Source organism: Crassostrea angulata, chromosome 10 (assembly GCF_025612915.1).
Source record: "Crassostrea angulata isolate pt1a10 chromosome 10, ASM2561291v2, whole genome shotgun sequence".
NCBI lineage: Eukaryota > Metazoa > Mollusca > Bivalvia > Ostreida > Ostreidae > Magallana > Magallana angulata.
In genome coordinates this window covers 40,160,443-40,183,466 of record NC_069120.1, presented here as the reverse complement: position 1 = coordinate 40,183,466, position 23,024 = coordinate 40,160,443, and the positions used below count along the sequence as shown (strand labels likewise).

The window sequence follows — 23,024 nt, the reverse complement described above, 5'->3', positions numbered from 1 at the left end:
TATTCATAACAAATGCTTTTTAAGATATCAATTGCTCATCATATAATTCTTACCATTTATAAATGCAATACATGTACAATATGGACCTCGCTTTTCACTGTAACGAGAAGAACTCAACTCGGGATTTGGCAAGGAAAAATAATTTAACAGAGTTTTTTTTTTATACTTGTAAAGCTTTGTCACAATAGAAGCTGGAGTTCTAAATTTTATTTTTCTATTTATATAGTTTACAATGCCTGGTTAAGGGATATAATTTCTAATGGGAATCACAATTTATAATGAAGTTTTCAAGTTTCAAGCGAGATACCGAGTTAGCAACACATATTTTTATTTTTAAATGGTTTATGCTAAATATTTGTTATATCTCTTGAATACAAGAACAAGGTATTAATCATATTATATTCCCACAAGCTAGATTGAAATTACATATATATAGTTTTACATAAGGTTTTTGACAGATCTTTTCTGTTTTTCCGAACGTTTCGTCAATAATGTAAAATGTCTATGTGTACAATAACAATGGGAGTTTGATCGGCGAAAATTTGTGTTGAACATTCCATCCTAATTAACTAATTATAAAGCATTGGAAGGAGCCTGTCCTTTGTCCTAATGGTTGAAATTGACTCAGTGGTTCGAGAGAAGGAAAAGAAAGCGTTAAAAAATTTCAAAATTACGAACAGATGCTAAACAACAGGAAATTAATCCTAAAACTTTGATTTGGTGAGTTAAAAATTACTGAAATTGCCAAAGATGGTCCCCATGGTTTCAAAAAAAAAATTGTTGAGCGCGTGTATCAAGTTTGCATGTCACATATAGTCGAATACTGTTATTTAGTTTACTCTGTTTAGTTCTATGGCCGACTGCATGGACTAGTTGATGATATTGAGGTACAATTTTCAAGCCATTGTAGGATTTCGCTCCATAGCAATGTCCCTTTGGGAAATAAAACAGAAATTATAAACCATATGGAGATTGTTCTGCAAAATGAAGATATTTAATACGTCGATGATTTCTAATATCAACTAACACTGTCTAGACATATCTTTAATATAATGTTGGCAGGAATTCCATTGATATGATTGGATATATTTTAAAGCAATTGTAATGCTTTTATTATGGTTTATTAACGTCAGTTGTAGTCAATATTTTGTGGGAATGCTACTTACAGACTTACGTTAAAAGCAAACATTGGTGGATATGACAACAAGGTGGTGGAGATATTCAATTTAATTAAATTAGATCTTTGATCCGCTCCTAATAAATTGCTTCACAAAATTTTAATTAGATTGTGGAGATATTTGGCTAAGAATGATGATTTGCCAAGATTTTGATAAGAACACTAACAGGTATGGATGCAACTGGTTTTCGAAAAAAAACTCCAAAAATAAAGATCAAAAGAGTAAGAATCAGTATCAAACTACTATGCAAATATGTAATGAGTTTTGGAGACTAATATCACATAATATGAAACAGTTATCATAATTATACATCCAGGAGGTATCTGACAAACAGGATAAACCTAGACGGAGTCCTCGGTATATCAGCTCTCCCATTTGCATGGGCTTTATTACAATTCATTATCTCGCGTATCGTTGCTTATCAGGTTGTCTTTCATATTTCTTAAACATTATTGCCAATTCATCCGGATTTATTCATGAACCATAGAGCGAGTCTACACCCAATTCATTGATACTAGTATTTATAGCACAGACGCTTGTAAGTATATGTATATGCTAATAGTATAGCTATTTAAATGTTATACTTTAAGGTAAACCTCATAGCAGAAACATGTACCTGAGCTTCAGAGAAAAATTTAGTCCTAGAAAATATTATGGTGACAAACAGTGTACATTGATGATTGGTAGGAGTAAAAGATCTAACGATGAAATAAGACACAATTTCGTTCTAAGCCCTGTTTTGATTAAAAAATTGTACTGTTTTTAAGGCATTTTTGATATTTGACCTGCGTTATTAATCAGAACTATGACATCAATAAGAAATTCGAAAGTTAAAAACTAGCACATCAAAAATAATAAACAATCTTATGCACACGACCTATACAATATGTGAGTCTTCAAGGCTTTCAGTTTGAAATGTATGAAATGCAAATCCATTATCTTCAGCCGTTTATTGCTATGTGTACTAAATATGTAACACGCTATCTGAACATGGCTATATGAGCACTACCATCAAAGACAGATATCTAAATGGTTCAGTGGCACTCGTAGAACGTTCAAAATATCTGTTCATAACAAAGTAGAACAAGAAGGTCATACCGAGGAAACTTGTTGAACTCCATAAATAAAATCGAGACCACTGGGAGATGTAAGTCGGTGAAGTAACGAAATCTAATAAAATCTATCATGGGAACATGTGCGTGGTGTCAGATTGTCATACTAAGAAACTTAGTGAGCTTATATTTTATTTAATGTTTGTATTTGAAATAATATAGTATATCCATGAAGGTAAAACATAACGATATATAAATATAAAGGATGAAAATGCTATGAAACAACATTGGACACTCACAGCTTGTATATTTACAATTGTAGCAAGATATCTTGTATGGTGTTAACTTGTATGAACTTTAGTTAGTCAATAACGTAATGACGTATTTGTACTTTTAACAGAAACATTTTTGCAATCATATAGAGACAACCCTGAATCTTCACCCTTGATTCCAAGCATTTACTGAAGATGCTATTTTTGGCATTCATTTCTATTTCTCAGACGAATTCTCAAAATTTTTGATTGGTTGAACTTGATTTTGCTGAAAAAAGCAGTATCAGGGTATAGGCCAAAATACACAAATTCACATCAACACTACCCCTCTCTCCCAGTAAAATCGACACATAAAAAGTTCAACTAGAAAAACCAAACATGTTATATGTCATAAAGAGTGTGCTTGATTTGGATTCTATCGATTAGTTGTTTAGCAAGAACTTCTCTTCTTTTATTTTTCTACATGTATATGAGAAGTTCATTTGTACGGTCCAATTGTTTTTTATTAATATAGGCATGCTTTGTCTTATAAAAACTCCTCACATTAATTGCGATTTAGCCAAAGAATTAACTGAGCACTAGAGACAGGCCTTACTTTCTGTAGAAATACTCCTTATCATGAATGGCAATGTATTTTCTGAAAAACAAATGAATGAACGAATAATTGATTTTCAGCTAAAAAAAAAAGACTATGACGAAGAAAAGATCATAAAACTAAAAAAAAAGGTTTAAAGTTATGGTTTCAACCGAAAACTTGCCCATTAAAGAAATCTCAACTACAATGATTAGATTTTCCTCACTTGTCTGCCGAAGAAAGGTTTTTATTCTTACGTTTGGTAAACCATAGCTCCAGTTGCCTTTTCTCCCCAAAAAACTCAGAAGATCGATTAGGGAGGAAAAAAAATCCGAATCAAGAACGATGTATGATACTGCGTCGCAATTAATCGAGGGCTTCTCTTAACTTAAGTATGTTCTTCTTCTATTGATTGCAAAGAGCAAATGAAATCTAAGTCTTCACGCGGAAAAACCGAGATTGTTCCCTGTTTACATTTCGTGTTTCTGATTGTTAAGGAGTAGAAAGGGGGTTTTTTGTGGTGAAAATGCAAGAAATGTATTTTAAAATTCGTTAGCCTTAAATGTAATATTTTTTTTGGCTGAACGATTTTAGTGACACCTTTTTCTGATTAGAGAAATATGAATTAAAACATTAAACTTAAAATACTGAGAGATCGAGAGTTTGAGCGTAAAATGCACAATGAAAGATTCGTTTTGTTGAAAATCAACTCCATTCATATTAGAGGACCATAGAGCAGCTCCTTATTCAATCTTGAACATACTAAGCTTATGACAATAACCTTACTATGTATATGTAAATATTTGGTTCAAATTTATTAACGATAAGTTCTCGTGTAGGAATTGTATTTTCCTGCACCATAAGAATTGATCGCATATATTTTTAACCTCTCTTCAGTGAACATGATTTTAATGACATCTGTGTGTCTCGAACATTGATGTACATTTTGAAAGTGTTTGAGAGTTAAGTACATATTGTCCAGTAATCTATATATATATATATATATATATATATATATATATATATATATATATATATATATATATATATATATATGTTATTGTCAGATTGAAAAATGATAAAAAAATAAAATAAAGAAACCCAGAAAAGGTATGTTTTTATTTCTTCAATATCTGCTTCTGTCAAGAGATATACTAAAATAAATATTTTTCCTCTGATAGAACATCTAAGCATATTCCCAAGCTAGTCTGATTAACTATGAGGTTCAATCAGGTTGACTGACATACGAGTATATTAATTTTTATCTTTTTCGATTCCAACGAACATTGTTAATGTTTTCAAGCTGAGAAAATGAACAAACGCTGAGAGAGAGAGAGAGAGAGAGAGAGAGAGAGAGAGAGAGAGAGAGAGAGAGATGTTGAAGTCTATTATACTCTATTAAGATGGATCTTCCATTTACTTTTTTGTAGCCTCCCTAATGATAGTTTTGAGATCAATTATGTCTTGTTCAGAATTCTGAATTCAGCGAATCTTCAATACATTAGGAAAATGGAGAGTTTCAGGATGTTAGTGCTGAATACAAAGCACTTCAAGTTTTGTTAACTGCAGTCTTAAACATTTATCTCTTCTCAGAATAATTGAATTAAGACGCTCTATTCTGTTTCGTAACTCCCACATTGCATTTTTTGCAGCGATTTTACGTAAACATGTTCCTTAAATTAAAGATTTTCTTACTGCATATTTCTCGTACTGCATATTTTGGAGAGATAAATCTCGCTCAGTCAAACATTTAGAGAACTTTAAGACATAGAATTAGAATTTGTATTGTTCCATAACGATGAAATCATTAAAATATTAAACATGTTAATACCATAGCATACATGTATTTCATTGCGTATAAAAAACAAGGTCGGTTAAATATTTGCTGCATACATCATGGAAAAGAGTTTTAGACTGTGTAATTTTTTTTTTACTGTTGTAGTATCTCATGGTTTTTTTAAAACATTGTAAAAAACTTAAGAAGTGTTCACTAATGAAAAAGTTAGGGTTTTCAACATAAAAAGAAAAGATATTAAGACCTCTCTATATTTTTCGCTATCGATCGCAAAATACAACGTAAATTTGCGGGTATAAAAGGGATTAATCCAATGTTCTCAACCGCTCATCATTTAACATTCACAAGCTTTGAAAGAAATATGCATAAATACAATAACATTCATATTTTTACTCACAAATTCGTGCAAAGATCAATACTTGTTTTAACATATAAACATACAAAATATGCACAGCACAAAACAGTTGTTTCGATTCAGATATGAATTACTGCTTACTGAAGTTAATAATTTTCGTTCGATGAGAATAGTGTATACATAATTGTTTTAACATTGGTCGATGTGAAAAACACATATCAAATATTTCCATCTAACATCTGCAGCCAATCGATACACGCACAGCCAAATTCACACGAGTATTAAAACGTCGTAAACAAATTGCAACTACCATGGGCAGCATTGGTCTGTAATTTAATTTCTTCTAGACATCTCCGGTACGTCCGATCGACGTCCACTAGAGGTCTGCTAAACATTTGTGACTATACATCCTTTGATTTTCTTCTGTAGTTGATCTGTGCAGGAATCATCAAATACATTGTCGCCTTCTGTTAGCAACTTAGTCTTTTCTTCTCCAATCAAATTTTCTTCGTTGGCAGACGACACAGAAGAACGCTCGCTACGTCTCGGCTCCTCTTCGTAATCCTTGATAGACTGCATAGAACAGGACGATGGAATGCCTTTTTTAATATTGTCTTCAAAGGAATCCTCGAGTAGATACTTATCTTTTTCGGGATCTATAAGTTTGGCAACAACGGCCGAGATTGACTCTCCGTCTTGCTGAAATACATTGGAATCCGCCATTTCTCCACATTCGTCCACTGCACAACATTGTTGGTCACACACATTTTGCCTCTCGTCTGCTTTTTCACTTTCCACACTCGTTAAATTTTCACACGTCGTCCGTCTGTTTTCCATTATTGATAATTTTTTGTCTGTTGGCGCTCTCTCCCTCTTCAGTTTCTGCTGTTCCAAGTAATTAAGCCTAGCCACAACTTGCTGAACCCTTGAATACCGTAAAGCCGTATTTGGGTCCTCGGCGTAAGATAAAAACTCGTCGTACCATTTATCCTCCTCAATCTCTTGCTTCTCTCTCTTCAGATACAAAATAATGCCGATGATTATTCCCAGCGAGTAAAATAACAATGTTACAACGATATAGAGCACCGCTTCGATTTCTGAGTCCTTCTGAGTTATATTGGGCTGCGTTGTCTGTTCACTGCTACATATCTGAGTCGCATTTCGAGAGGGGACCATCTTAATTAGCTGGCGGAAAGAGCATTCTCCCAGGCTGAAACAGATAGTAAATCCATTAGTGGATAAATAAACAAGGCTCAGAAAAAAAAGATAATCAAGAGGCAATAAAGAGACAAACTCTTCATGGCCTATATTTTTTTTATTGTCATACGAACGTATATTTTAAATTTATCCGACGCGATAAAACAATTATTCCTTATTTAAGGCTTGGTTTCTCATTTTGATCCTGTGCGATTGGAAAAAAAAATTCACAATGAATAGGGTGGTATTACCGTCTCAGTAATTAATAATATTTTTATTGAATAGTTTGGTAGATCAATTATTCATATGATGACAGAGATGTTGGGTAAAAATGAAGAAAAATCATTGATCAATAACAGATGGCTGGTAATGGGACATGTTTTTGCAAACTGAAAAACAATTCAATTATAGGCTACATTATACGGGTCGACATTTTCCGACGCATTGTTAATAAAATCAGCAGCCATTTGCGAAAAACTAATGAGAATTTGATACAAGACTGCTGGAAACTTATATTAAAATTAATTATTATCAAACATACTTTTAGGAAAAATATCAAAATGGTCACGAAATTGCAAAACGAATTGGAGTCTTAACCCAGCAATCTGTCGCATTGCGTATGCTATCTCTTTAAAAACAAATGATTTTTTTGATTGTATGTCTTAAGGGAAAACTCATTGGCATTTGTTGTTTTTTTTTTGTATGAGTAAATATTTACAATAGAATTGCTAATACATTAATTGTTTGTTAAATATTTGGTATTCGTGATATATCAGGTATGGTATAGTAATGTCCCGAAAGGGGATTTATTTGAATGCTTGATTACACAAAGTAAACCACTCCTTACATATTCTAAACAAATGAAAGTTTGTTGTCTTCAAACAATACTAATATTATTTTAGCCAATGCAAACATTTTTGTTTATTTTGGAATCATAAAGTATTTTGTACAAGAGTTAATTAAAGTGTATTAATGTACATGTATATAAACGAATTTATGTGAACTTAATACTTATAGTTTTTATTTATCATGTATTAAATATGTATTGTATAATTACTTATGACCTATTTGGCTCCAAATCGGTGTGCTTTGCAAGTTTTGTCCAACTTCATCCCTTCATTCTTCCTTACTATACAATGTATGCTATGTATTGTTTGAGTTGACTGGTTATTTCCCTTTTTTTTTGCCCCAATCTTCAACTGACTTCTTGATTATTTACTTTAATATATGCAGTCTCACATTTTCATGTTTATATCTTTTATAACTTATAGTCTGGTATAATGAATAAATGCTCGTCACAGAAGCCATTGTTTTTTATAAGCAGGGTAGCAGCAGAACAGAGCTGCGGATGTGTTTTAGGTTTTATTCGATATTTACATTTTCAACTGTCTTTGTCTGTGATAACATTTGAACCCAAAAACCCAATGACTTCATAAAACATGAGTGACACAAAAATTAATGGGCGTGTCATAAAGCGTAACCGAAAAACGAAATTGGCTGCGCCGCGTAGTAATACATATAGCATGTGCTACATTAAAAAAAAAGTAGTTGTACATTGGAAATAATATGAATAAAAGTTATAAGTAATCATTCTTTGAATATTATGAGGTGATAATTTCGGTCAGAGCGTGGTCAAATCTATGATAAAGCCCTTCAGGCTTTATTGGATTTGACCACGCCCCGACCAAAATTATCATCTCATAATACTCAAAGAATGATTCATTAATCCTTAAATAGTAGTTTAGGGTTTACCCACAGGCAGCTGACGTTATATATTTTTTTCATAATCAAAAATATATACCATCTACCTTATAAAACTAGGTAGAGGGTATATATTTTCTATAATGAGAAATATATTTGACATCAGATGTGGGTTTACCAGTATTTTAGACCACGTCACTATAATTAGTGTTCAAGCATGGAAAAATTGAAATCAAACAATCATGTAAATAGTTGTAATAAAACAAACAAATGAAACATATATAAAGGTATTAGATTTATATTTAAAATTTATATTGAATTTTTAAACATATATAAGGAATTACAGAGTACATTGAATGTAAGGAATTTATATTTAAATTTAACAAAAAGTAAAATAAATTCCATAGTTACATATAAACTTTCAGAACGATTAAACAAACGGTTCAAAGCGGAGACGCTGTATTATATTATATAATATTTCAAAATCAATGCATGATGGTCTATGAAAGTCTCTTTCTCAGTAGTTTCATATAAGGAAAGACATTTGCAAACGTTAACGTTGTTGTTATGTCACAGTAAACAAAAGAAAAGCTCTTTAGAGTACAAAGTTGGTCAAAGAGACCCTTAAGACATAACGAAATCAATGAAGATTTAGTCGAGATTTGCATGATAGATTACTGGAGAGGAAATTGGTTTGGTGGTCTTGTTTATTGCTGACGATTTTGATCAATGTTGTTCATTAATCCGAGTTTGAAAGGATGTGATGGAAGCTGCAAAATCTTAATTAAACAAAAACAGATATTTGTACACAACAAAACCAATTTAACACAACCGTTTACGGTTAACAACAGTTTAAGCTGGCAATATAACCAAATAATTTGTCTTTTGTTAGTAAAACAGAAAAAATAACAATCCGTTTAGATATAAATATTAGGATAAAGCATACTTAGTACTTTAGGTGAGGCCTAGCTTAAACAAATTTTGGAATAGGCGGGAAGACTTAATGCTAGTAAAATGTTAACAACATGCTTTTAATCAACGATTTTTCAGCATCATCGTTAATTTTGTAACATCTTAACCAATATCAAAAGGAATCATCGTTTTGCGTCTCTCAAAGTTAAACCATTATCCATTATAGCATGAGAGAATTATATAATTAAAAATTAATTTACGTTAAACAAAATTGCGTTTTTCGTATTCCAAATGGACAATTACGCAGCAGCAAAGAACATTCGCTTACTCATTATCAATCTACGTGTATCAATGACTCAATGAATTAAACAATGCAACCCCCCCCCCCCCCCCCCCCCGAAAATTTTTAGAGAGTTCAGTTTGTTGTTGAATTACCGAACAGTACGAATGAGAAATTTTTAAATATGATGTACCCTTTTCATAACCTCAGTTAACAAATACAGAAATGAGCTCGATATGGAGATGAAGATAAAACTCAGGTTTTTTTTTATCTTCATATCTATTGATTATTGCCAACCAGTTCTAAATTTTTGGCAAAGGGGGTTAAAAATAAATACAGAAAGATTATCAAAATTTCATTCATCATCATTATAATGTATTCATTAGGATGACGTCAGATATACAAAACAATATACCCAACAAACAACAATTTAGGAAAAAAAACTACTTTAACATGTTTTCTGATTTTTTTAAACATTGAAACTGAATTGTACATGTTAACATTTAAAATAACTTTGCTGATTGTTGTTCTTAGGTAAAAGCCCTGTCACACTTTCACGGTTTATACTACAATTGCCCACGAATTACTAAAAGTAAAAAGTCGCCATAATTCGCCAGATCAGTCTTCCGATGGTTCTACAGATGTGCTTTAATTTTAAAATCTAGTACGACTGGACTACGATGTCTACTTGACAATGTACGATGTCTGTGCGATAACAGAACGAGTTGTGACGATTTATGTACGAATTTCAACGATTAAGTAAGGAAAGTTTTGATATTTTCCTACGAGCAAGTAAACATGGAAGATGATTTTTATACGATACTTTTACGAATGAGTACGAAGTTATACGATTGATACGATATTCCCACGAATATATAATAACTTCTTCGATTTTATATCGGGTGTGTTAATTTATAAAGTGATTGTTCAACAAATGAATGATTGCATTTTTGTATAAAATATTTACATGGAAGTATTTTTAAATTTCATGATGAGTAATGCAATCATAGTAGCATTTCTATAGATTATAAAGGATATATGAAAATACGTAGATGTAAATTTGCGAGTAAGGATTAAGTGTTTAATAAAACCCAACTTTTTTTTAAAATCTCGATGTAGCCTTGTATTTTAATTTAACAGTTTGATGTAATCAGTATGGAAAAAGAGGCAAGTACTGATGACATTTATGCAATGCAGATTATTTCTTGTGAGTTTGTATCCTCAAAATAGACCTATAGAGTATATGTATCTAGTAGAGCCAATCGAAGATGTTTTTCATTTAAAGGATGAGAGAGAGAGAGAGAGAGAGAGAGAGAGAGAGAGAGAGAGAGAGATTGTGATTGTATGTCAGAGAGAGAGAGAGAGAGAGAGAGAGAGAGAGAGAGAGAGAGAGAGAGAGAGAGAGAGAGAGAGAGAGAGATTGTGATTGTATGTCAGAGAGAGAGAGAGAGAGAGAGAGAGAGAGAGAGAGAGAGAGAGAGAGAGATTGTGATTGTATGTCAGAGAGAGAGAGAGAGAGAGAGAGAGAGAGAGAGAGAGAGAGAGAGAGAGAGTTTAAAACAAGTAACCAACGATATTATATCTCCAAGATTGTTTGTGAATTAATTGGTTGGTAAATAGCCGTAAACAAAAATCCCTTTATCTCTAAATCAGTTATAGTAATATGTCTTAAGAGATGATTTTAACCCATTTAAACTCCTTTCATGTTTTTAAAGGGAATGGCTTATGGTATCACTCATTATTAGCTTTTACGTTTGTCTTCGCTGGTATATGCTCGGTGACGTATTTAGTCTAAATAAATGACAATATATATGGCTTCTAAAACAAGAAACGAAACAATTGCAATAATGGAGAGGTACATGTACACGTCAATTAATAAATACTTTAAAACATAGAAATATGTAAGAATAATAAAACAGCGTCAATAACGATAAACTTACATCATATTTTCCACGTTCCTTCACCGTAATGTCGACACCTTACAATCAATGGTTGTAGTTAGAGTAAACCATTATTTAGCAACATGTGTAGACAAAAAAATCATTCTGTTTTATTCGATAAGCCAATAACCTGTAAACAGAAGGTCTCTAATTTCCGGGCCATGGTGTTTTATTAATAAAGAAGATAACACAGCAGTGAGGGCAAGGGCAGAATAGAATCAATTTGTAATTCAAAGGGTTCTCATCCTTTGCTTTTTGTTTATTGCTTGGGTTCACTTGCTCTTAACGTTAACACCAAGTCAGCATAAACCCCCACAGCCAGATCACTCTGTATGTTTTAATTTTATGCTACATTCCTCACTTAAAAAAACCAAACATTGAAATATCCAATAATTTTTAAACAGATACATTTAATAAGTATTATTTAACTTCAGTGCATGCTTTTCCTCCACACTTTTTGATGTGTGCATAAGTAAAGTTCAAAACCACCGTTCTGTTTGTCTCTGAATACACTAGTAAATTAAACACCAAAAATGTAGCATAATCAATGTTTAAATCAATTTTATTTCCATAAAAAGGAAAACTTCACAGTTTGTCCACCTGCTAGACCCCGTTCAATTCCGTGAATGCTTAAATAAACATACTGTCAATTATTAAAGTTGTAAAAATAGCTTAAGAAACACCAACTTATTTCTATCCTGTCCCTTCATCGAACTGTATTTGAACTTTCCAGACACAAGTTATATTGTAGCAGCATATTAAGTTCACTGGCAAAAATTCTTTCGAAACACCAATATCTACGCAAGTTATTTACTTATTAAGCTCAATAGCAAATTTTCAAATATACAGACTCGAGCATCATACTTAGAGACAATTGACGTAGGTTAGCGTTCATGATTATTATATTTCGATGAACCCTACTCAGTCGCTTAATTGGTTTAATACCGCGTATACGTAAACATGTTGACATCATTATAAATTACAACAAACGCAATATGTAGGAAAGCTTCAAGTATCTTCATATAACTTGCTCTGCCCAATTGTTAATATAGGTTTAGAAACATCCAGATGTTATCATCCTGCCCATCGAGTCCACGGAGTCGTTTTATTTCCCCGAGTTCTAAGGAGATGGAGCATAGGCGATGAAAACCACCGACCACCTACAGCAAACAATTTAGAATCTTTGCATACTTCCTGTTCACATTCTTGCCCGAAACCTGTCATACATGTATATAACAAATGTGAAATTATTGTATTTTGTATCGAAACATATTGGTTTCCATACTGTTCTTATAAACACCGGACTCTCACCTTGGTATCTATCTAGTTCAACGAACGGTCACTTAATGCAAACAGTTCGGAATCTAATAATCATATAACCATTATATCTTTACCATATATCAAAGGTATGAATATTGCAAGAACCTAATATGCAAAATTACATTTATTGGAACAAAACATCTTCCATCAAGGTATAAAGAAGACTTTGATATTTTTGAATTTACGTTTAACCATGATGTTGCAAAGTGAACCTTTCAAAAAAGTTTATTTGCTATAATGTTTATGTTGCCCTCCTTGCAGCTGGAAAATTGGATCTTTTATTTCAAAGAGGAAACATAGAGAAGTTATTGAGTAAAGAGATACTTAGATATTTGGCTGTGTCAGATGTTCTTATGTACACGGTAAAGATGCATAGAAAGTGAAATGATTATCTATGAAGATAAAAAAAAATGTCTATATGATTTTTTCTTGGATTGCATGTTAAGAACGGATACCATTTCAAGCTTCAGTAATGTTTTATCTATCAGAAAAATAGTTCGTTTAAAACTATTATTAGCATCGAGAACATTTTTATGTTCTTAAAACCTTTCAGAATACCTTTTCTTTTAGGGCATTGCTTTCTTCTTTTTGCAATTACAATATCCTCTAAAACGCATATAATATAGAGGATAAAAGGTCAAACAATTACTACAATTTACGTATGCTGACTCGACATAGCTAGCTCCAGGATTCGGACCCACTTGTATGCAGACAGCAAGGAAACCATCGAGGATTGATTCCCCTTAGTCTGATAAGGTATATAACGATAGAGAAAATATGCCCAATTACCTTAGCATAAGATTAATTTGTTGATTTCTTTTTCTACGCACTTTTTTCTAAGGTCTATGAACCTATAATAAAGAATAAGTGTTAAGTCAAGAAGTATTACTTAATTCATTTCAAGAATAAATGCCAAAACTTTATTTAACTTAAAAGAACGTACGGAAAGTATAATGCTTAACTATTATATTGTTTCATCATAGAAAAGTATTAAACCATGCGCTGTTTTATGAAAATAAAAAAAAATTGATATTCGACGCTTTGAGGCTCTCAAAACCTAAGGGACATAAAAAGGAACGGTTTTTGAAGTTAAAAGTAATTATTCCTTTTAATCTACACTATCTGCACTTCAGCAGCAGTTGCCAATCTTAATCTTTTAAATAAAGTTTCCTCCCACAAAAACTACATGAACCAAAGCCTTTATAACATCTTCATTCATCTTCCCCCACTCTGTCACAATAAAGCCGCCAACTCTATTACCAGGAAATAACACGGGGGATGGATACAACACCTCAATAATAGACGAGCCAGCGGCTCTCATTAGATTGCCATTGATGGAGCGGCAGGTCATCACTTCGTATACCCATTGTAATAAAGGACTCAAAGCAGATACAAAGATTTGTGTTCTTTCTGATTCTTGCATTAGAAAAAAAAATCTTAAAATTTGGTTGCTTTCATTGTCACACCTGTAAAAAGTTAATTAATTGCAATTTCATTAAGATTTTGTTGTTCCCAAATCGAGAAGGTTCAAACTTGTGAACTGACAAGCCAGATACAAATATTTGTTCTATTTCATATTGGAGCAATAGAAAAGCTAAACAAAAGGCTGCTTTCATGGTCACACTTATAGTAATTAAATTATATGCAAGTCCATTAAAGTTTCGAGGTTTCGATGTTCCCTTAACAAAAAGGTAAAACTTGCGAACTTCTTTTTGACAATTATGGTGTTCTTTCCTTAAATGCCAATTTTTGAAATAAGTGTATTGATTTTTTGACACTCAACTCTCTATATTTCCCGGGAGATATTAATCCTGATTAACTGCTGATTAGCGTATTCCGTGTCGATGAAGACGGCACGACGATTGGCCCAGTGTTATTTAATCCGCTTATTGCGATAGCACGATGCCGAGTCATTACCTAATTATTGCGCTTAGTTGAATGAAGACTCAGGATTCTTATTCATCATGATTAATGAAAACATTGCAGAGTGGGGTATGTAAGTGACCTTTAGAGCATCATCTATATTACGCAACGCATGGGATTTATCAAGTTATCAAAGGAAAATTTCTTTGCTAAATTTAATAATGTTGCATTCCTTTCCTGAGAAAATTTTATTCTGAAACGCTAGTAGATTTGATTATAGTTTCACTATCTCAATAGGACTATAATCTGCTTAGGAGAGAAATATTGCGCTAAGGCAACATAATTAATATGGTACAAGTATAAACCATTTATTACTGTTTTAAAACAATATACTAGTAAATAGGAAGCCAAACGTCTACGTTATAGAGACGTAGATTTCTTGATAACAGATTACATACAGACTGCCGACGTTACAGAGGTATTTGAGAGCAGAGAGGAGGTGTACTGCACAAAAAGTTTAAATCTGCTTTGCAATCATTTGGTTCCAAAGAAAAAGATACGAAACTTATCTAATCATGAATTTTAAAGGTTGTTCCACAACATGTAGGCAATTATAGTGCAGATCTGCTAACCACCAGATATCATATATCGCTTTTTGATAATACAATATTGATATCCATTAATTTGAGAAGGAAAGTTATATAATTCTAGTGCATTATCAATATCTAGTTTCCCCCCACTTTTATCTCATTAAGTTGTTATATCCAAAAAAGCATGTAAAAGCTTTTTTAAAATACATTGCATTATATCAATTTGTATCTGAATCATTTTTTTTTATACATTTGATAAAAATGCTACTTTTTTGAATTCATTTTGGATAAAACAAATTTACCGTAAATTTTTAGCAAAATATGAAGCTTAAAAATAAAAAAAATACATCATCTAAAAAATTAATTTACACTTTACACTTTTTGGTGTTTTCCCCCTTTACGATACAGTGGTTTTGCAGCAACAATATCGACGTAAAAGATATGACATAAACTCTCCGTGGTACATTAGATTAGATATGTCAATATTTTTGGATACTCACTGCATGAAAACCTTCATTCCTGTCGAGAGTAAGGAGATGGTGCTTAAAGATGAGCCACACTCATAAAATATTGACAAGTCAAGAGAAAAATAACACACTATGAACAATGACAAAGTGTATATCCGTAATGAACCACGTCTTAGCCATGTAGCCTATGCTTTCTGCCTAACAATATTTCCAAAACAGGGGATGAAAAAAATCTCGAAGATGCAAATCGAAAGGTACTTTGACTCGCAGACAATTTTACCATTTAGTAGACTTTTTCTTCAAGACATGCGAATTTTCTTTGGAAACTGCAAATGTCCATACTATTTTATCTTTGTTTGGGAGCTCGTGATGTAAACAGGTTTGCATTTAAAAAAACATTAAGAGCATCGTTGATTGATAACTAGAGGGAAAGATTTGTTTGAATGATTAAACAAAACAGCGAGAGTTAAACTGCAGAAATAACAGAATGTCATCAGAAATGAGTTGAATACATACCATGTTACATGTAAGTACAAAACAATCAGCTTTTAAGATTGGTTTTTGTCATCTGCAATCTTTACAGAGGGTTTTGTTTCGGATTGTTATAAAAATCCCCCCCCCCCCTAAAAAAACAAATCCACTGAAATTTTCATTTCCGTTTTATAATTTCATATGTATCGAACATACCCCATAGCACATCGAATATGAAAATCAAATCAATAAGGCACATGGCATTATTGTTTGAATTTTAATATTGCTTGTTGAGCAATTGTTCCTGAAAAGCATAACGTGACGTGATTTAGAACAAACAATAATACCCTCCAGTCTCTTTGAAAGCTTTTAAAGTTTTTGTGTTTTAATGATTATTCGTGATATTTGGTGTGTATGCAAGGTGTTCAAACAGAAAATGGGGCCGATGTATTGTATTGACCCACATTGTTTTTTGTCTTATGATCAATTAATCGCTTCATTATTCACGTTGCAGTAATTTTTGAGAATCAATATTGTTGAACTCGTGACATTTTTCTTTTTTACATATTTGCACATAAAGAAAATCACTACACGATGTTAAATAGATATACTTCCGTTTATAAACTAGCGAAAAAGAGTATACTTGAAAACCATGCACCCTGCAGATTATTTTGTAATAGATTCGTGCAGTAAGCTATCCTTTTGGAACAATTGAAAAAAGATAGCAATTATGAAAATAACTTAAACTTTTTTGGAATCATATTTTTTGTTCTAATTTTTATCAACTACAGAGATTGGATACATTGAAATACAATTACACATGGTTCCAATGCAAAAAAAGAAAAGTCACTTTCAAACAAGCACATTTTTCATTACGTACAGAAGCGCCATGAATTTTGGTTCCTGACTCAATGAACACAATAATCTCAACAAATAGCAGAATTAACGCTCTGACCCCGATCTAGAGGCAATAAGGTTTGGTAAATGTTTCCAATATGATTATAAACCTCTTACTTAAAGAGATGTCAGTAATATTAAAGGAACCAGCAGTCTTTGGTGGTCTAGTACACTGCTGGGATCATCGTGTAAGATGAAATAAGCTGTAGAAAATACATCTTTGTGATAAAGGAACGACTCAAGGGCAAAAATCGCATATGTTATTGCTTTGAAGTTGGGAGGGCTGGTTTTCTTGTGTTCTAAGCAATATAAAATGATCACAGCAAGCATTATTTTTGTTTGAAATTAGGTGATTTGTGAAGCATAAATATGAATTATGGAGACTTTTCTGTTACACTTAAAACATGCTGGCATACATAATAAGTATAATAAGTATAGAAACACTAAACTTGATGAAATTTCAACACTGACAGACAATTTCTCAAAGAGAACGAATGTTGTTCTTAAAATCAAAATAATTATTAATAATTACCCCATCATGCAAACATTAACATACCTGTACTACAGCAAATCCTCCATCTTTATTGGTATCTGTACACCGATAGCCTTTAAAGCAACATCTGTAGAGACAAGTGTGTAACACCGAAGATGAAGGTTTAAATATGAGTGTATTTATATATACATGTTTATCAACGAAGTTTTCTGTCAGTTCACCCACTATTAGCCCGATGTAACAGCAGCAGCAGACTTAGTTGCCAGACATATTTTACCATTTGACCTCTTCCTGGAAACGCGTTGGTATATATTGTGGTTAGGTTCCGGGCGGACAGAAGTATTGCGTGTACTGTCAAAAGGGGCGCTCTTGACAATGTAGTCCATGTCAGCAATGAAAGTTACACCCAGAGAACAGTTATGAATAATTGATTTGGTAGATCACTATTTACCTTTCTGGCGATTGTCTACAATAGCCACCATTGTCGCTTTGCAAATCAATGCTACGAAAAATAATTGATGCATACCATCAACAATTTTCAGTGCTTTGTTAAAGTCGTTTTCTTCCAAAGAAAACAAAAAACAGAGATGATTTGTTTTCCTCATGGCATGGTTGTTGTGAATCCTCTTCATATACCTGGTATTGATCATCTACAGAACTTGACACTAAACATATGTAGACAAATATAGAAGCTGCGATGTTTTACGGAGCCTTGAGCTTTACACACAGTAATTACTTCTTGATCAATATAGCGCATCAAAAATTAAAAAGAAAATGCCGTTTTTATTGATTCACTTGAATATGAAATATTTCATTTGCACCTTATTTCGTTCTTGTCTAATTAATTTTTCTGCATTGTGTGGATGTGTGAGTATATAAGTGAAAGTATCTAACATTAAAAAATACGGCCCAAATTTCAAAGAGGCTAAGTAAAATAAAATTACTTACTAAAAAGAGTTTTTGTATTTTTGAAATGTAATGATCATTATATGATAGTATAAGGTTATTTGTTATCGCTGGCAAATATAATATCCATTTTAAAGGAAATACGCAATATATTATTAAGATATAATTGATTATTATAAGTATGGGTTATCAATTTTGGGAAAAAACATGTCGACATTTTTAACTACATTTGAATAAAAAATCTCCATTTCAAATTTGATGTTATTTACAACATTTATTGTTTTCTTTTACTAATTTTAAAATGCCTGATTCAATGATTTCATGCCTGTTTATCGCATTTTTTTTCTGCTTATGACTTAGTTTTAATTTCCGAAACTCCTTCTGGGCTTCAACATTGTCTGAATACTTTGGAAAAATATTGAACTGATTGGCAGTTACAATTTGATATGGACAAAACCAACGCAATGATTTTCTCCAGAAAAACAACAGTGAAAGATAGGTATGGTTCTTGTCATAAACATAATAATGTACCTATAACAGATCAATATAAATACTTAAGACCAGTGTTTACATCAAATAGAAAGCTTAGGTTTGCTTCTGAACAACTTTCAGAAAAAGGCATATAATGCACTAAAGTCAAGTATACCTGGAAGTTATAGCCTTTCAGGTCAAGTGCTACCTAAACTATACATTCAATGATTGTACCAATTATAACATATGGATCTGAAATATGGATCACAGACAATAAATTAGATTTAAATTCCTTAGAATGTTTCCATTTGAAAAAATTCAAAATCATATATTCAAAGATATTGTAAGTGTACATAGGAAAGCATCAAATTTAGCAGTCAATTCTGAACTAGGTTCTTATCCACTTTACTATCTATGTTATGAAAACATGTTTAAATACTATATCAGACTAAAAATATGGAATCAAATACCACATATAGTAATGCACTTTTAGTATCAGCCTTTAAAAGGGCATGGTCACGATTTTGGTCAAAAATTATTTTTTTGATTTTAATGTTTACAATGATTCAGTTAGGCATATTAAATAGGGAAGCAAAATTTCAGTCTCATTCGTCGAGTTATAAGCGAGTTATAGGGCTTACAATTCTTTGCTATGTAAACAAAGCCTTTTGTTTACCTTTTGAACGTTGAAGAAAAAATACCAGTTTTAGACCTAAAATGAATATGTTGAACGTTATGAACTGTTTGATTATGCTTAAAATGAATAAAGAGATAGATTAATTAGCTTGAAAAAGAGTTTTACTGGTATTTTGAACATTTGTAAACAAAAACAGGGCAGGAGCCTTGTTTACATGACAAAGAATTGTGAGCCTGTATCTTGCTTGTAACTCAACGACTGACTCTCAGATTTCACTTGATTATTAAAAATGCATTTCTAAAGCATTTTATATAATAAAAACAGAAAAATAGATCTTGTCCAAAATTGTGACCATGCCCCTTTAAAGAAAACAAAGAGTTAGCTTCGTAAAAAGTTATACTTTATGGCAAAACAAAAGTTTTAATCTTCATCAAAACTAAACTTATTATCTTTATATATTTCCAATAAGAATTTGAGATTAAAGTTGAAAAAACGTTTGTTGATATGATCTTTGAACAAGAACAAAGTCTCAGGAAAACTTCATTTTTACAGTAAAATACTAAATTCTACCGAGTAAAAGTTGCAAGATTACATAAAGTTTCCCTTGAAAAAAAAAACCATGAAAGATCCCAGCTAACAAGATTAAGAATATGTGCACATTCACTATTTAATGAAACAGGAAGATATTGTAAACTAATTATCCATAAGCTATGCTTATAAATTATTAGTCGAAATGAAAATATTTTGTTCTTTACTGTCCTGTGTATGGCAATATTCGATTTCATTATTGTGATATTTTTAGTGATAAATTATACTGTGGCATTGATCCCATTAAAGAAATTGTTAATCCATGTGAGTATAATACTACAAAACGTCTATGTATCTATTTAGATAAATGCTTTATTTTATGCAGAGAAAACAGTTCCAGGGACTGTGAAGAATTGTATAAAACTGTCTCGAATGCTATAGCCTTTGTGTTATAATATTCTATTGTCTGTCATTCGATTTCAGTTTGACTATGCCAACATGATGACGTCAATAAACAATTGAATTGAATTGAAAATGCATTGTGCTCACAGCTAATAACAAAACAGAATTATAACATCTAGATAATTAAACCCGTCCGCAAATGATTATACGTGTCCCATGGACTTTTAACAAACTGGCAATGATCAATGTTCAATTCATTGACAACGTTTACTTAAAATTACTCACAATAATTACAATTCATTTATAGTGTTATGGTGTCCTACTGCATACTAGTAATTTTGAGACTAAATATTCGATGATTTTTTTGCTACCGACAAAATATCATTGCTTCACCGAGAGCACACACTGCACAGGTCAACGTCAATTTTCTTAACAATTTGTAGTAACTTTTCATACGCCGTCCATGTAATATCAATATCATGAGAGAGAGAGAGAGAGAGAGAGAAAGAGAGAGAGAAAATTAAAAATAAATCCTTGTCTTTGTGGTTCTTACTTACTATGTATACTATCGCGGGTGATGTACAATGTATATGTACAATCATGTATTTATCAGCAATATTCGCATGAATCACCAAAGACTAAATGACTATTTTTATTTGGCGCTTTCATTGTAGGTTATGCACGTAATGTTTAACCTTTCTTGCCAAGCTCACACTCTATTTTGTTCTTTTCAAATAAACAAAAATCACAAAAACGCAATGATTACTCCCCGTGTCATTTATTATAACCAAATGCACATGGAAATTCCAATAAGCAGAATTCAAGATGTTTATTCAGACATACTTTGAAAAAAATGCTGCTAAATATTTCACCATAGCATTCATGAACTATAAATAAATACAAGTATTGAATTTTATGAATTTTATTAAGTAATTTTTAATATAAAATAACAGGTATCCATATTTAATAGTGTTTCAAACATTTGACCCATGCCCGGGGGAATGGGGGGGGGGGGGGGGGGGTCAGGAGGGGATGTATGTAATTTGGTCACAAATATAAGACAATCGTAAACAGACTTCATGTTTTAATTTTTGAATGTGGATTTAAGGGATCTTCATCAAGTCTACAAAACATTTTTGCAGATTACTTTAAAGGATTCTTGATATCAAGTAACCACGCCCTTTTAGAGAAAAAGTAATCTTTGTAGAGTTTCTACAAGTGCAGCACAATTAATTTGTTTATGTAATAAGGATTTGTGCAACCACAAGCTAAAAAGTGTATCACGTAACAAATTTTAGCTTCTTGTTTTTGCTTGTTTTATATTCAGAATATCAGATAACCTCGACTTCGAAACTAAGAAGAGCTGACATCGTTGCAGATACTTGGGTGAGTGTTGCAGCTGATGCACAAAAATAAACTTCCATCAGCTGAGTATCTTTTTTTTAAACAATCATTTTTTGGCATTGATATTTTCTCCTTTTACAAATGTATTTGACTGCTTTATTGAGAGACGTTCGTTTTGTCTCCATTAAGGAATCATTTTTTAGTGTCTGACAAATAAGTTATCCATTTGGGAATTGACATTATTGTTCCAATGGTATAATTGTGGATGAATTATCTATACTTTAATTTCAAAATTCAATGAATTTTTACACTCTTTTTACATTACTAGGAATGATATTGTATGCAAAGACCACAGAAGACCATATGTCAGGCACTGAAAGCTAAAAAACAATATACGAAGATTTCATCTGGCTTTTGTTTATAGGTTGCAGTTTACATAGAGCAGTTGGAATAAGCATAAATAATTGAAAGCTCTCCAGTTGCTGTACCCTCTCACCGTTTACAACCAGTATGTAAAAACAGACTAAACAAACCAAAGTATTACAACCGCGCTCCGATTGATTAAACCGTCACTCTGGGTAATGATATTCTAGCAAAGTTGGAATTAATTTTTATACAGGTGAAAAATTGCACCAACCTTTAAAAAAGCTAAGCAGACTTTACAGAAGATTACCTTCCGAATTCTGAAAAAAACAACAGCCAAACTTTGATATCTACATTGTAAGGTGTTGTTGTCTATGATGCTATCTATTAGTGTGTATTTTTAAGAATAAAAGTGTTTCAAGCCATTGATGAGAAGTCTGTAGTCCTCTCATCGGTCGTATAAGATGTTTGCCTGACGTAATACACAATAGTTTTAAATACGAGAAACGGGACGATAAATATTTTGACTAAATGGATATGTATCTAGACCGTTTTCACGATGCATTAGTTTTATATCAATTAAGATTCAGATTGGAATGACTTGCCTTACAGAAAAAACAGATAGAGCAGCAAGTATTCATGGACTGGGGATCTCAACCGCTTTCATGATACTTGGCCAATTATAAAACGAAGGGAACAAAGTGACCTACAGGAAACATGCATGCAACTATATTTAACTCAGTTAAATATGGGTAAATCAAATGTAATATTTTTGTTTAGGGATAAGGAAGTCGGACATTTTCTAGTTATAAGACCATTAATGGATAAAACATTAATGGATGGAGGTGTTGGAAAGACCCCTAGGGTTACAAGTTTTGCAAGAACTTCATTGTCGAGAATATTATTTGCTGCGAGTCAGTACTTAGATAAATATCTTCATTATCTCGACCCTAGAATCATGTTTTCACAGAGTAGATTTTCATTCAACCCCCCCCCCCCCCCCGAAAAAAAAGCTC

The 23,024-nt window shown here is 32.2% G+C and overlaps 1 protein-coding gene across 4 annotated transcripts; it reads right to left on the bottom strand.

Annotated features, from left to right (window-relative positions):
• Positions 1–5,241: 5,241 nt before the first annotated feature.
• Positions 5,242–17,940, bottom strand: LOC128168109 (uncharacterized). 4 transcript variants are annotated; one of them, XM_052834216.1, is made up of 2 exons: positions 17,421–17,940; positions 5,242–6,436 (listed from the first exon to the last, which is right to left on the bottom strand). In XM_052834216.1, the coding sequence occupies exon 2, from the start codon at positions 6,400–6,402 to the stop codon at positions 5,614–5,616; it is 789 nt and encodes a 262-aa protein (XP_052690176.1). In that variant the 5' UTR covers positions 6,403–6,436; positions 17,421–17,940; the 3' UTR covers positions 5,242–5,613. The 4 variants fall into 4 exon arrangements, with proteins under 4 accessions (XP_052690176.1, XP_052690174.1, XP_052690175.1 ...); XM_052834214.1 differs by lacking the exon at positions 17,421–17,940 and adding an exon at positions 15,530–15,640; XM_052834215.1 differs by lacking the exon at positions 17,421–17,940 and adding an exon at positions 11,257–11,278.
• Positions 17,941–23,024: the final 5,084 nt, after the last annotated feature.